The 15,322-nt window shown below is 28.9% G+C and overlaps 3 protein-coding genes across 4 annotated transcripts; 1 reads left to right on the forward strand and 2 right to left on the reverse strand.

Annotated features, from left to right (window-relative positions):
- Positions 1 to 569: 569 nt before the first annotated feature.
- Positions 570 to 5,228, reverse strand: LOC118446767 (dopaminechrome tautomerase). Of its 2 annotated transcripts, XM_085656054.1 has the most exons (7): positions 5,001 to 5,228; positions 4,399 to 4,458; positions 2,630 to 3,131; positions 2,330 to 2,432; positions 2,165 to 2,253; positions 1,794 to 2,086; positions 570 to 1,679 (listed from the first exon to the last, which is right to left on the reverse strand). In XM_085656054.1, exons 1-7 carry the CDS (start codon positions 5,003 to 5,005, stop codon positions 1,427 to 1,429), a joined length of 1,305 nt encoding a protein of 434 aa, XP_085512180.1. In that variant the 5' UTR covers positions 5,006 to 5,228; the 3' UTR covers positions 570 to 1,426. The 2 variants fall into 2 exon arrangements, with proteins under 2 accessions (XP_085512180.1, XP_035733690.2); XM_035877797.2 differs by lacking the exon at positions 4,399 to 4,458 and having other exon boundaries at positions 593 to 1,679; positions 5,001 to 5,225.
- Positions 5,229 to 11,127: 5,899 nt separating this feature from the next.
- On the reverse strand, positions 11,128 to 12,896 carry yellow-g2 (L-dopachrome tautomerase yellow-g2). Its single transcript, XM_035877884.2, has 3 exons — positions 12,488 to 12,896; positions 12,149 to 12,404; positions 11,128 to 11,827 (listed from the first exon to the last, which is right to left on the reverse strand). The coding sequence occupies exons 1-3, from the start codon at positions 12,712 to 12,714 to the stop codon at positions 11,204 to 11,206; spliced, it is 1,107 nt and encodes a 368-aa protein (XP_035733777.1). The 5' UTR covers positions 12,715 to 12,896; the 3' UTR covers positions 11,128 to 11,203.
- Positions 12,897 to 13,526: 630 nt separating this feature from the next.
- Positions 13,527 to 15,290, forward strand: yellow-g (L-dopachrome tautomerase yellow-g). The gene is made up of 3 exons (XM_035877883.2): positions 13,527 to 14,217; positions 14,366 to 14,780; positions 14,889 to 15,290. Exons 1-3 carry the CDS (start codon positions 13,723 to 13,725, stop codon positions 15,113 to 15,115), a joined length of 1,137 nt encoding a protein of 378 aa, XP_035733776.2. The 5' UTR covers positions 13,527 to 13,722; the 3' UTR covers positions 15,116 to 15,290.
- Positions 15,291 to 15,322: the final 32 nt, after the last annotated feature.

The following is a 15,322-nucleotide window of genomic DNA, read 5'->3' on the forward strand; positions in this document are numbered from 1 at the left end:
TGTTCACGTATTTCTGTAAAGAATATTTTTACCTTAGCATAAAATTTGTATAAATAATTTTATCCGTTAATCTTTTACTTATCCATGGTTCGATATATCTTGAAGTGACCAGTTTTTTTCTTTTTCTTCTCGTGGGAGTTTCGAACTAGTCATCTTTATTTTTTTTTATTATCGGCATTTCTACGAAGTTATTTAACTATCTATCATCATGTCATTATAGTGTTATCAACAATAAAATTAGCTTTATTAATGTCTATAAAATGTCTATAAAACATTTATCTTTGAACATTTCTCATTAATCATAATTATGATCGTTTTTCTCTATCCTATCATATCCGATTGTCGTCATAAAAAATAAACAGAAAAGATACACGTGATCGATACGATGAAATATAACAAAGATACCAATACGTTGCTTTGTTTCAAACTTCAAATTCATTCTGTTAAATTATTTTTGCGGTATCGACGTATCTTTTCTTTACGTCTGAGTTTATGATTTTACGGCTCTGTTAAAATAACTATAAAAATCTGTCAACTTGAAGTACGCAACAAAAAAAAAAAACGTTCAATTTCTTTTTCTATTTCTTTCATTTCATTGGATTTTATAAACAACGTTTAATAATTTGATAAATACAAAGAATACGTATTAATGCAATCGTTCTCGAATGGCCTTGACCTTACTGAGGAGAAAAGAAAGAATTAAAATAAAATCCCGTTTATTGAACCATGGAGAACCTGTCTATTTGTCGATATGTAACCGGTTTTTGACCATTTTTTGAAAATAAATTCATGTAAATATTCATTTTTCGTTAAACTGCAAATATTTGCTGTTGAATGTTAAAAATATTATTGATCTTATATTATTGATCATATGTATACAGAAATTGATCCCATATATACATAGAAGTATGACTAGTTGCCATCGCACAGGCTCTTCAACATTTTGTTCTTGCGAGATAGATATGTTAATAATGAGAATTTTAATAATTATTCTAACAATCATATAAAGTCGATGTTTTATTTATTAATTCCTCGTCCTTTATTCAATATTTTATAGCTTTAACATACTTCTTATGTAAAATTTAGAATATGTCTTATTATCAATTAAATCTATAATAAATATTCTACCAATCATCAGTAAATAACTTTAACACAAATTAGTTTTCTTAAAGAATGAATTGTATTAAATTATATGAATGTATAGAAAAGTAGATAAAAAAAATACAAAAATATACCCTAGATTACATTTTACTCTACTCCACTGATCTCCAGTGTGATCTCCGCGAATTAAAATTTACAAGATTTATTTTAATTATCTATTTTAGTTTAAAGAAAATTCATTAAACTAAACATCTTGCTTAAGTATGATTTTCAAGAATATTTAAAAAACTTTTTTTCGAAATTTTAATCGATCGTTTTGGTATACTTAAAAACCGATCGTGTTGTTATACAAAATATGCAATAAATGTGAATTGATGTATTGGTAAATCGGCACGTTTTTTGATAGAACGGTTTCGGGAACGAGCCTCATGATACGAATATTGATTTCTTGAGAAGTTACTCTTCGATTGAAGAATTTATGGAATCTGGTTGACAAGATCCAGATTTTACCGTCATCACGTACGGTCCATCTTAGATCGGCGGTAAATTGCAATTTTTCCGGACTGTACGCGACGATTCTAAAAGAAAAAGATATTTTTGCTGTTTGAATGAAACATCATTTTGAAACATTTCGTTTGGAGTATCAAACCAAATCGATGTTAAAACCGATCCAAAGAAATCGATAAATTTACCTTTGACTATTTGTTTGAGGTTGCCAATTAGCAATAGCTGTTTCCCTAATTGGCGAGAAAAAAATCGAGTCATCGTAAGGATCCACGGTTAATGGAAGACCTTGACTAGACTTTCTTCCAATCAAGGTCACTGGTAGTTGTTGTCCAAAGGGAAGTGGGCCGTTTTGAAGTGCCGACGTTGGTACGCCGAAAAGACGATCGGTGGCAAGTGGTTGATAATATACCATACCGAGCCTTGGAGAGAAAGCCAGTCCCACGATACCGTCTGGGAGTTCGAAGTTTTCATCACCGAGCTATTATAAGATAAAGATAGCGATCAAAAAATCATTAACACAAAATCGTGTAGATCATTTATTATTCATACAAATCACCTGATAAATAGTATAATCTGGATTAGGAAGCATCGAAGCATGAAGTACTCGCCAACTTGTATTATTGGCACCATCAAAAATTTGAATTCCTAAAAAATATCATTTGAAATTAATATCGATCGTTATTTTATTCATTCTGAAAAAATTAATAACGATGATCTTAACCTGGTCCAGTTGTATCACTCATATAAACAAATACGTCATCACAAGAAGTAGATTTAGTATCATCAATTACAAGGTTAGTCAGTAAAGTGTTCAATCTCAAAACCTGTAGATATTATAAAAATGACTTAATTGGCTCTCTACAAATCCTATTTAACCTGTTTCTAATTTGTGATTTGAATTATACCATTACACTTGACATTTCTAATCTAACAAGATTTCTTTTTTTTCATTAAAATTCCAATAAATTTTTTTATTCTATGCACCAACTTCATTAGAATAAAATAAGATCATTGAACCAACCTCTCGTGGGAAAGTATATTGCCTGACAACTGTATCCGTGTGAAGATCAAAAACAAGTAATTTTGGTGGACAAATTGGTGTAAAATTATCGAGGGACATCATGACGCCACTGTCGACGACCCATAATCGATTACATCTATCGAGTCTTGTTCTGTAGACAGATATCAGCTGAGAACAATTAAATTCTCCTTTTCCCGCGCTATGCCATTCCCACGAAGGATACGGTTGAAGTTTTGGACTGCTACCCAATGGAACGTTTCTTGGAATGTAAGCAAGAGTAGCTGGAACACCTTGACGTAGTCGTGGTAAGCTGATAAAAATTCTTCTCCAAGAGACTTCGATGCCTGTAGGAACTACGTTTTCTGGACGATATCTTCCGCGGAAATTATTATCGTATGGCAGAACGTAATCGATAAATGGCCATTGCATTAGAGTCTCCAAATATTCAGCATTAACATTGAGGTCGAATGATACTGCGAGGAAAATCAATGGAAAGATGAACCTACGAAAAATTTTTGTACGATCAATGAAATGAAAATTATTTTATAATTTGTGCACTATATAAAATATATAGATCATAATATTTATTTAATCAGATAAATATAAGTTCTATTTTTAAAAATCTATTCAAATTTTGTGGAATTTGGATATAAAACGATTTGTACGTTTAAACGAAGAATAATTGTTAAAGTGTACAAGGACACAACGCGAAAGCACGAATCGCTTTTTGTGAAATCTACCGTTCACTTGACATTCATTCACCTCACCAGAATTTATTGATCAAGTGGAAGGTATATATATTTTTATTTCTTGTTATGTATACGATATTGTAGACAGAATCGATTAAATGCAATGACATTTTCATCGATTAAAAAAGGAAACTGATTTCAATTGAAAAAAGATACAATTTTTATTGGCATACAATTTTCTTTGTAATATTGATGAAAAAAAATCATAAAGCTCTAATTTTCAAACGTCGAAATTACTTTCTTTTTCTTTTCTTTCTTTCTTTCTTTTTTTCTTTCTTTATTTCTCTCTCTCTCTCTCTCTCTCTCTCTCTCTCTCTCTCTCTCTCTCTCTCTATCGATTTTCTAAGGATATACTAGTTTCTGGAATTGATCTATCCTAACTTTCTTTCACTCAATGTGCATAAATCTCACATAAGCATTGTTTGCGAAATGATACTTCCTGGAGATTTTGCAATTTAAAACAATGAAATTGAACAATCTACTATTCACACAAAAGGGATTGTTAAGTCGTTTCGGCTTTAGATAAGATTTCATTGATTTTTGTCATTTCTTTCTTTAATTTTTCATTGTCCTTTTTTGTTTCATTAATGAATATTTTTTTGATTAATTAATAATTATAATATATATGTAAATAATAATTATAATATAGATATGTAAAATAATAATATAGATATGTAAATTTAAATATTTTAATATATATTCAATCATGCTTTCACCATCATTTTTTCATAATATTTAATTTAGTTTATTATATACGTATTATTAATTCATAAAAAAATTAGTAATCATCGTATAATTCAATAGTTATAAGTATAGAAGTTATAAGTTCTAAGAAGTTATAAGCAATAAGTTAAGAAGTTAATAGTTATAAACATAGAAGTTATAAGTTAATATAAGCAATAAGTTAAGAAGTTAATAGTTATAAACATAGAAGTTATAAGTTCATGAAGGTATAAGTATAGAAGTTATTGCCAATTATTTTGGATTATCTAATATATATGTCTTTACAATTGAACTCACTTGAAATAACTGAAACATTTCATCGTGAAATTATATCTTTCGAATTGATTCTGTTTGCATCTGAGTAACAGTAAAGTGTAATTATAACGTAACAACTTGTATGCACATTGGAACATATCTTATTAGTAAAATATTGCATTATACGATCTCGTCGATCGAAAGATGCAAGATATCTTTTATCTTTAGGTGAAATGTTAAAATTATCGGACGATCACATGAACAAAGACAGATTGACAAATGGCTTTCATTGAATCTAATTGAATGCATTGAGAACTTCGATAGCCCTGATCGAGAACGACAACTTGGAAATGCACGCAAGAAATGTAGGTATATATATGTCGAGAAACTTTAGTAGTCAAATGCCAAGGATAAATGACGTGAAAAATTTATTCTAACTGTTGATTCAACGTTCAACTAATTAAATTTTTATATTAATGTATTTTCAGAAATTGTAAATTTCTTTTCTCGATATAATTTTTGCAATTTATTATGATCGAAAGTCACGCACATTCTATTGAACAAAATAATAAAAATTCACAAAAATATTTAATATGATAATATTATACATTTAAAATTGCTTATCTAACATTTTTATGTTTTACCTCATTTTGAAAAATTGTTACTCGCCAAATAATAACGATCGTAAGATATTACTTATGTTCGACAAGATGTAACTATAAGAAAGATGTTTTCATTAGACCGATCACGAAGGAACTGCGTTGTTTTGCGAACGAACACCAGGTCCCACTGGCCGAACAAAGACTGATCTAATTTCCGAGTGGTATCGGCTTAAAACTTAGCCTCCTACGAGAGACAGGAGACATATCTCTAACTGGAGAGAGCATAGATCACGGAAAAGGTATATTGTGTAACGTAGACGGTGTATTACTGTGTGTATACATATGTGTGTATACGTTATTTAAGAAGGCAGGAACGCCTTCATGATATATATCGACCGATTTTACTAAAGTTCGCCATACCGGTATCAGGTATATATCCCATGATTTTACTTTTACTTAATAAAGGAATGTAAGTGTGTCCTGCGAAAATGAAAAATAAAATAGAATTTTATATTCAAATATTTATACTATTATACGTTATTATATATTTAATATATATTATATATAATAACATTAAAATATCTATACCTCAAATAAATTGCATATAATAATAGATGTAACGTATATATAATATTATATAATGTATATACTATGTCATATAATGTGTACTGTAATGTGTATTATATACAGTACATATATACAGTATATATATACAGTACATATATACAGTATATATATACAGTACAATATATTACATATAACATGTAATGTAACATAGTAAAATATATCGTATCTATTATACATAGTATGATAACATGATACATGTTATTATATATATGATAATATTTATAATATTAAATTACGTATAAATACACTAAATAAAATAAAACCTTATATATCTTACCAATAAAATAAATCGTATAACTGCATTGATATATTAAATTAAATTTTTTTTTCAAGAATCACAATTACAGAATACAATTTACAAAAATAATATATAATATCATATACAATCGAAAGATTTATTTTAATTGACAAATTTTTCATCGAACCAATATCCTTACTTTCATGTTCACAATGCTTGAAATTACTTGGAAAAAACATACTATATCATAAGATACTTAATACGGTATAATAATTATTAATTGTATCCACGTTAAATACGACGCTTAAGTTATACTCGAGTACTAATGCATTAACTCGGGCAACCCGGCTAAACGAAATTACTGAACTTTAATTAATTTCTATAGTAATTTCTTATGTGTATATATATATATATATATACACATGCGTATATGCGTATATGCGTGCGATTTAATCGTATTATCGACGTAATGTCGTAATGCAGTATCGATCAAGAAATTTATCGAATATTTATCACAATTGTTTTTTAATTCAAATCTTAAATTTAAAAAAATAAAAAATAAAAAATTTCTAAAATGAAATATTAAAGATAAAAGATCTTTAAGAAAAAAATGTATAAAAAGAAATGTCCTTACGAAATTAAACACCGGATATGATATAATAATCACCTATATTAGTACTATTATGGTATGTACATACCATTATGATATGATACATGTTATGATATATTCTTTTCTAAATAATTGTTCTAAATATCCTTATGGTATACTAGTATTTACATGTTCATATATACATACTCATATCGATATGATCTAGAGAAGTCCAGACTCGACATATAACGTTGGTCAGTCTCGCCGATTTCGTAGCCAATTAACTCATATTATTATGAAACGTTATGTTAATACTACTTGTAAAAATAAATTAAAAATAAATTCTAATTAAAGAAATTGCTTTAAATTAGTTTATGTAATTCTTACAGGCATATTCAAGAATGTATATATATATATATATATATATATATATATATATATATGCATTATCGCTCATAATTATGTGGGCACTTTCCTTATTCTTATAACTACAAAATTATGCAATTTTTGGTAAATTTGATTCATTTTTGTGTATACTAATCTTTACAATGTTAAAAAACATATTTTAATGATAAGTCAGTAAATATCTCACCAATATAAATAAAAAGTAATTATATTTTTTTTCGTCTATATATCCATCGCGTACTTTTATGATCACGTTAACGAGTCGTAGCATCCTGGTTATTAAATTTTTCAATATCTCACTTTAAATATTGATCCATTCTGCTTGCAAAATTTCCCAAAGATGTTTTTCGTACATTATTTTCTAATCTATATGTCCGAATGATCCTACAGTTTTACAATGGGGTTTGAAGCCTAATTTGAATTAAGAAATTGGAGTGGTCATTCCATTATTTTTGAATTAGAATCTTTTTCTAATTGTTTTAAATAATTCGTACACATTGTAGTTTTATGTTTTGTGTCGTTGTCCTGCATGAATATAAAATTATTGCCAATTAGGCGTTGTTTAGATGGAATTTTCTGCTCTATTAAAATCCTTAAATAAATTTCTTTTTTTAATACTAAACGTACCGATGCTTCATGTACACCTATTTCTACCACAGCGGGTCAAATGATCCGTCTTCAAAGTTATATATTTTACAATATATGTATAACAAAAAATATACTATTTAGTATTATATATATATATATATATATATATATATATATATATATATATATAGTACGCCAATTAGTGTGTGAATGAAACAATTTTCTAAATAGCGTTTGTTATATGTTTATTTGTTCAATTAAAAAATTGTATAAAGATAAGAGAACAAAATTTCCATTTATTTCTGAATTTAGAAGTAAACAATATGCACACTTTATTCATGTTCAGCGCATTTTTTGCAAATTGTTGGAATTTGAATGATATATTTGCCACACACATATTTTTTGCATTTGAAACAGATTTTTGTAGTCTTGTTTTCTTTATAATATTTTATTTGGTTCTTTTTTCTCACACATGAAACTGAACCTACATTTATTAACTTTTCCTGTATATATTCTTATTCTTTCTGTTGCATACTTTTAAAATTGCCAGCAAGATCTTCAGCTAATTGAAATAAAAATAGCTATTTAGAAATTTTTTCCCCGATTACTTCTTTATATAACACCCACCGAGTTTATTTCGGCTAAATCAAGAATGTTAAAGAATATCTGCACAAGCCATCTTAGAGATTTCAATTTTACGAAGTACTTTGGTGGCATTTGATCCATCATGTTACATACGAAGAAAAAAAATAAATATACACGCGCATTTGATTATGAATAGTTTTAAAGTCAATATAAGAACGCAAGTGGAAGAAAGCAAAAATAGAAAATTGAATTATAGATATTCATATGATAGATAATATAAATAAACAATTCATATGATAGATAATATAAATAAAATAATGATTGGAATCTAGTCGATTTTATAATACGAAAGGATGAAGATTAATTAATTAAATTAGTTTTTGTGGAAAAAGTGAAAGTTACGTCGATGCTTAACGTATGATAATGATCGATAAAATATAATGTATTAATTCACTCGTCTTATTAATTAAATCGTTCTTATCTTTTTTTTTTTATTGTTGTTGCAATTCTAAAATTTTAAACATCGAAGCTTTGCTTGTAAGTTCATTATAAAAAACACCCGAACAAGTCGAATTGTTTATTTAGTTGTTTTTCCGTTGTCGTTTCTTTTTCTTTAGTTTTATTTCACTCAACGGTAAATGACGCATGCTTGCGTCGGTCGATTCGATGAAAAGTTCAAACTCGGTGAAGCGTGCAATAGAAACATTGTCTGAAATAATAGGAATTCCAAGCAGGCTAACTATTTTCAATACTCCTCCCTGTTCGAGAAGCAGAATCGATTAACTTTTAGAAGAGACATCAATTTCCATAATGAAAGTATAATCGCTTCGACCTTACTTCTTCGAAAAAATTTTTTATCTCATAAGAAGTCATTATGTCATTAAGCAATATATATGTATATATGTATAATCTTATATGTATATGTATATGTATATGTATATGTATATGTATATGTATATAAACGTATATATATGTGTATATATTTATATATACGTTTTTCTGCATATTTCGTAAATATAAGTAATTGTGATCTTAATTGACGCTAATTATATGCCGAAATTCGATCACTGATTTTTTTTCAAATATCACAATTAGTAGCCTTTATTATGAATCTAGAAGTGTAAATCTAAGAGTTATGATAGTTATTTTATAAAAAAAATTTCTTTTAATTGATTAGTCTTTTATTCGAATAATACGAGATATAGTAATACGTTTTAATTCATTGAAATCAATTACTAAGGTTATGTAAAATTTTTTTGAAAACAATACAAATTCACAATACATTTTACGTTGATTTTTCAAAATAAAAATTCCTTTTATTTCTATTCTACTTTCCCTTTTTACTTGGTATAATACTGTAAATGTGATTATTATCGCACATTGCCAGACAGTAAACAATTTATTGCCTTATTATAGATTCAGTAGAGAGAAAAGTAGGTAGAGTAGAAAGGGCTTTGAGTTTTTCCGTCAACGTTACAACTGAAACTGCACGATTTTGCTTTCAAAAAATTTTTTCTTATTTAATCTTCGTACGAGTAATTTGATATATTTTTCTACGATAAAAATTATTTATTAATATTCCATGAGCTAAAGACAAAAATACTTTTATTAAATATAAAATCAAATTAAAAATGAAAATTGATATGAAAAGAACACTTTTCTTAGAACCATTAAATTTTGTTTCTAATTCAAAGTTCTAATGTGTTTGTCTATCGTAAATAGAATAATTTAAAGAACATAATAATTATTTCTTTTTCCAATCTTCGATTCAATATCTGAAAAGAATCAGTATAAGCGTAATATGTAAAACTTGCAGAGTGCTAATCAACCGTATCAAAAAAAAATATTATTTTTTATTTATTTCATACCGCGCAATAATTGCGTTGAAGTTATATAAAAGCAATATTGTTGATTACTATTTTATTGCACCAGATTTGCGTAAATGCATTATGTCACTATCATATGTGTATATATATACATTTTTTAAACTAATTAAAATTTAAACGCTCTTGCTTCTTTTGACCAAATTTGTTTGAATAGTTATATTATACTTATATTCTGCATTTATCATTTACTGTCTTATTCTGATGATAAATAATGATATTATATTACAATAACAAACCTTGTAATGAGCTTGTAATGAGCCGTAATATAAAAAAGAAAAATTATTTTTAATGGCTCAATAAGAAGTATTTCCAATAATACTTTTCGAGGTTAATAAATTCTATCTATTTCTATTCGATTTATTATTATCCTGTAAATTCATTCATAGAAGCGATTAAAAAATTGATATTTTATTCAGTAAGTATGCGTACGCACTGTCGTCCAGATTAATGTAAGATTTTATATATATTAATAGCGGATTTACATACAGGCGAAATTGAGGAGTGATCCCTTGGGAACCTGGAAAGTTGTTTGCCAGTGTCTGGTTTTCAAGTTATTACTTTAAATGGATGAATTAGATTAAATAGTTACGACAACCAGCGAGTCGCTTTTCCTTCTTTTAGTCACCAAAACCAAATATATACGTATTAATACATTTCTTTGAATTTAGTGTTCGCGCTAGCGACTGGTTGACAGTGGGTACATATCCTAAGTATAACTAACTTTGAATTAGTAACTAAATATTTCTGCCTACTTTCTTATATCAAATCGTATTATTTTTCAAAAAAGTAAACTTCATCGCGAATATTAATTTTCAGTGTATGTAATATATTCTAATATATCATTTACTTCACACTTTCTATTGGAAATTTGATGAAAGTAAAACCAGATTCTTTTGCCATACGATATCTTGGAAAGTTAACTTTTACTTATTCTTACGAAATAAAATATATAATATCTAATAAAATTTTAAATATTTAATAACATATCTAATATCATTGCTAGAAATTGAAAAATTTAACATTTGTAGTGTGAATGCACCTTTACTTCATAGGAGTGGCTTTAACAACAGAGAAAGGTTACTACATTTCTAAATCGTTTTAGTAGTCCACAAGATCATGATTAGTTTCAACTAAGGTAAATACGTATTGAGTATTCGGATGTAAAGATTTATTCGTTTATATATTAATAAATAATAGATAATATTTAATAATTAAATGGATGTCGGGTATCATCATATGAAATCAGTACGATTTAATCTTATACATGTATTTTATTTTTTTCTTCCTTTTTTTCGTTTTTCTTGTTTATCCTATTTTAAAATATATTTTACATAATATTAAGAGCTTGATTGGCTCCGCATCCAACGGTACCTTGTATGTAATCTGGGAAGTTAGATTCCAATACACGCATACTACCTCTCTTATAATCAGGAATAACTTGAGTTGCCAGAGAACAAGCGGTACTGCTATAAACCTTTTGGAAATTCTCAGGTTGGAAACCAGTACTAGTGTCCCATCTTTGAACGATAGCTTCTCCTTCGTATCTGAAGAATAGAGCATTGCCATTGTCCGTGCCTAAAATTACTAAACGTTTAGGCTTCAATCCAATATCTTGAATTTTGTCGTTCGGTGCACCGTTACGAAGATATTCCGTCTTGATGGAGAACATACGACTGCCTGATAAATAAGTAAACAGAAGGCAAGTACTACCATCGGGATGACGAATAAGAGCCAAGTATAATACATCTCTTCGAGAAGAGCCTGTGGTTACGGTTTTCGGTAGGACAAATCTATAACCACGACCAGATGTAACATCGTAGACTAAGATTGCTCTTGTTGCAGCATCCGACACGTATATAAGGACACGTCCATCTGGACTGTAGTCAGCAACGACGTATTGAAGTCGAGAGGAAGATGTAGTCAGACCATCGAGTTCAATCGTCTTTATGAGCTACAGGCGATAATAAAACATATTTCAATTTAAGTCTTTACAGATCTCAATTGAAAGTGAATGAAAACGAATCATGTCTTTTGATTAGGTACCAAGATAAAGAAAAGATATCGGAAACAAATCGTTCTTTGCATTAGATTTAGAGTCAAAAATGATTTAGTAACGTGAACAGTGTAAAATATCTCATTTCGTGACGATATTGCATGATTTGTTGCATGTTTTTTGCTACAATGTACATATAAAAACGTTCACAACATTTGTTGTGCTATCGTGAAAGATAGAAATGTTGTAGCAATAGAAAGATAAATTATCAGATCTTACCTTGCCTGTTTTCATGTTGATTGCAATAACTTTTGGCGGGGATATACGTACAGATTCCTCCAACGTATGGATTACTCCCGTATCCAAGACCCAAAGAATATCTTGGGGATCCAAGAAAAGATCTACGACATTTTGCAATGCTTTCAAAGTACCTTCCTCTTGAACGGACCAACATGGAAAAGCATAAAGATTAGCTTGACAGTTTTTGTCCTTAAGAGAGACTCTAGCCAAAGTCGCTGGGACACCAGGTTTAAATCTTTAACAAAGATCAATCAAATATTTCATTAATACTTTAAAAACATAAAAATATAAAATATTAAACATTTTTTTATATTTTACCTTGGTAGAGCTAAAATAGCATCATCCATGAAAATTGCAGCTCTCGTTGCGATCACATTCTTTGAGATGTAGCGACCACTATTTTTGAACATACTCTTCGTAGTTGTACAAGGCCATTCAAATGATCCACCAACCCACTGAACATTGTGATTATCGAATTGTTCTACATCGTTTGCGGTGGCAAATATAATAAAGATTGAAAGCGGCACCGTAAATTTGAATAACATAATTATTTAATTTTATTATGAACTCTTCAAAACTCTCTCTCTCTCTTTCTCTCTCTCTCTCTCTCTCTCTCTCTCTCTCTCTCTCTCTCTCTCTCTCTCTCTTTCTTTGTCTCTCTCTTTCTCTCTCTTCTCTCTTTTTCTCTTCCTTTTCGACTAAACTGAGTAATGATGAACTGAGAGATATTCAGGGTTATGCCATTTATATACTTCGTTGATTGACAATAATGCTGACATTGTGAAATTATTCGTTTTTAAGAAATGTTTGTTGTCCATTTGTTCTTATACACCGGAATCAAACCGATTTTGGATTTGACTAATTATAAAAATTGTATTTTTCATCATCAACGATTTTACATAATTAAAATTAATGAAAAAAATAGATGAACAAATAATAATGATCAGAAGAAGTGAATAATGTACTAGAATCTCCTCTTTTTTACCTACATCGATTATAACTTCCTGATATGTTCTTACTTCCGTATTGTACGGAAAAAGCAAAGAATTAGCAATACGTTGAATTTTAAAAAATTTATACAAATATGAAATATTTATTTATAAAATTAATATTTCCTTTTCTTTCCTAATTTCCTTTCAAGAACTTCCTGAATCCTTGACATCACTTACGTTACTCGTTAAAAATATTTTGATGAAATTATAACATTCATCATTAACATCTGCAAATATCAAATAATACGAATGTTGCAAGATATATGTCGAAATAATAAGAGAAAAGAAAAAAATACGAAGTTTATGCTACTACATGACATATATATATATCGACGACACGACGGATATTACATTCGTATATTTGTAAGACGTCGTGAATATTTATAAAGGATAAAATTCTTAAGTAAAAATTTATAAGTTATCATTCATCAATTTGTGGAGAATAAGAACAATAGAAATTTTGTTTTGAGAGAGAGAGAGAGAGAGAGGGAGAGAGAGAGAGAGAGAGAGAGAGAGAGATCAACGAAGTATTTTTATTATATATCCAAGGCAAAAATCAAGATGAAGAGGCTCCTAAGGAGCATAGTCTGTCTGACAATACTAGCAGTAAGTTTTTCAACGGAAATTATCGACAAACAATTGTTACCAGAATTATCATTCACTCTCAATGGACACAGTCTTGAGTGGCCTTGTCAGAGCACAAAGAACATTTACGAGACAAGTGGTCGTTACGTGGCTAGAAATGTAATATCAACAAGGATGCAAATTTACAAGGACGATGCGATCCTAGCTCTACCACGTTACAAACCTGGTGTACCATTTACCTTGGGTGCTGTATCATTGAAAAGTAAAACCTGCTCACCAATGATACTGCCGTTTCCTTGTTGGGCAATACAAGAAGAAGGTAATTGTGAAGCTCTGCAAAGTGTCATTGACATTGTACTCGATATTCAAGATATTCTTTGGGTTCTTGATACTGGTATCGTTAACACGATGACTCAACCAGTTAGAAGATGTCCTGCTAAAGTAGTTGGAATTAATGTTAAAACTGGCAAGGTATGTATTCGACAAATATTTTACTTTATCAAATAAATACCACCTTGATTGAATATATCTGTATAAAATTGTTGGAATGTAAATTATTACTACGATCACATTTCACATGATATTTTAAATATGTAATTCTTCTTCTTTTTCTTCTTAGGTAGTTAAAATCATTGACTTAAGTCAATTTGTACTTCCATTATCCCATCTGCAATATATGCTCGTTGACTATGCAGAAGATGGCCAAGTTTACATATATATTTCTGATGCAATAAACAAAGCTATCATTATTTATAACGTCACAGCAGATCGTGGAAACAGAGTGGTTCTACCAAATACTGTGTCTACCGATTTGGATAAGCCCGACGTATTGTACATGGTTCTTGTTCGAAAATCTGATGGTACATCTGTCGTATACTTCACGTACCTAGGATCTAACAGACTTTTCGGTATTAGAGCCACTAATTTGAGAAGTGGTGATCTAAATGGATCAATCGAAGAAGTTGGTCTAAAACATCAGAAAATTGTTTTACTTGGTAGCGATAATGGACCGGCCATTTTCTTCCGAAACAAAGGTATAAATCGATTTGATTGATTCAATATTTTATGTGTGTGTGTATATATATGTAAAATTAAAATTTGTTAACTCTCTATATATATAATATTTTAAATATCATTTTTAGGTGAATCTGATATTTATATGTGGAATACGGAAACACCGTTCATACAAGATAACTTCCTTTTAGTACAAAAAGAAGGTGATTGTCGATTATCGACACAAGTTATACCTGGCTCCAAAAGACTTATGTGGACCATTGAAAGTAACTTCCAGGATTATATATTGAACACAGTGAGCTGTGCAGGTGCTACAGTTTCTATTCATCCTTTAATGAACTCCTGTGAAGAATAAATGGATTGACCGGACAATAAAAAGAACTATAATATACGATTATCGATCAAATACATCGTAGTTTTAACATAAACAACATCGTATGCTTTCAAAGAAAAGCTAATCGTCATCATAATTTTCCTATTTAGGAAAAAAATAATAATTTATGTACAAATAAAACTTATGTGCTATATAATTTTTCTGAAATTTTTATATAGAAATGTAACC

This window comes from Vespa mandarinia, chromosome 3 (assembly GCF_050613455.1).
Source record: "Vespa mandarinia isolate Hongniang chromosome 3, ASM5061345v1, whole genome shotgun sequence".
Classification (NCBI taxonomy): Eukaryota; Metazoa; Arthropoda; class Insecta; order Hymenoptera; family Vespidae; genus Vespa; species Vespa mandarinia.

Excerpts from the sequence above, each read along its gene's own strand:
- LOC118446767 (XM_085656054.1), bottom strand. Across the intron at positions 2,433-2,629 it reads AATATACTTTCCCACGAGAG|GTTTTGAGATTGAACACTTT; the intron begins GTTGGTTCAATG and ends TAATATCTACAG. Across the intron at positions 1,680-1,793 it reads CCTCAAACAAATAGTCAAAG|AATCGTCGCGTACAGTCCGG; the intron begins GTAAATTTATCG and ends TTTTTCTTTTAG.
- yellow-g2 (XM_035877884.2), bottom strand. The coding sequence starts at position 12,714 with ATGTTATTCAAATTTACGGTGCCGCTTTCAATCTTTATTATATTTGCC. Across the intron at positions 12,405-12,487 it reads GCTATTTTAGCTCTACCAAG|ATTTAAACCTGGTGTCCCAG; the intron begins GTAAAATATAAA and ends TCTTTGTTAAAG. Across the intron at positions 11,828-12,148 it reads TCAACATGAAAACAGGCAAG|CTCATAAAGACGATTGAACT; the intron begins GTAAGATCTGAT and ends TATCGCCTGTAG.
- yellow-g (XM_035877883.2), top strand. The coding sequence starts at position 13,723 with ATGAAGAGGCTCCTAAGGAGCATAGTCTGTCTGACAATACTAGCAGTA. Across the intron at positions 14,218-14,365 it reads TTAATGTTAAAACTGGCAAG|GTAGTTAAAATCATTGACTT; the intron begins GTATGTATTCGA and ends TTTTCTTCTTAG. Across the intron at positions 14,781-14,888 it reads CATTTTCTTCCGAAACAAAG|GTGAATCTGATATTTATATG; the intron begins GTATAAATCGAT and ends TATCATTTTTAG.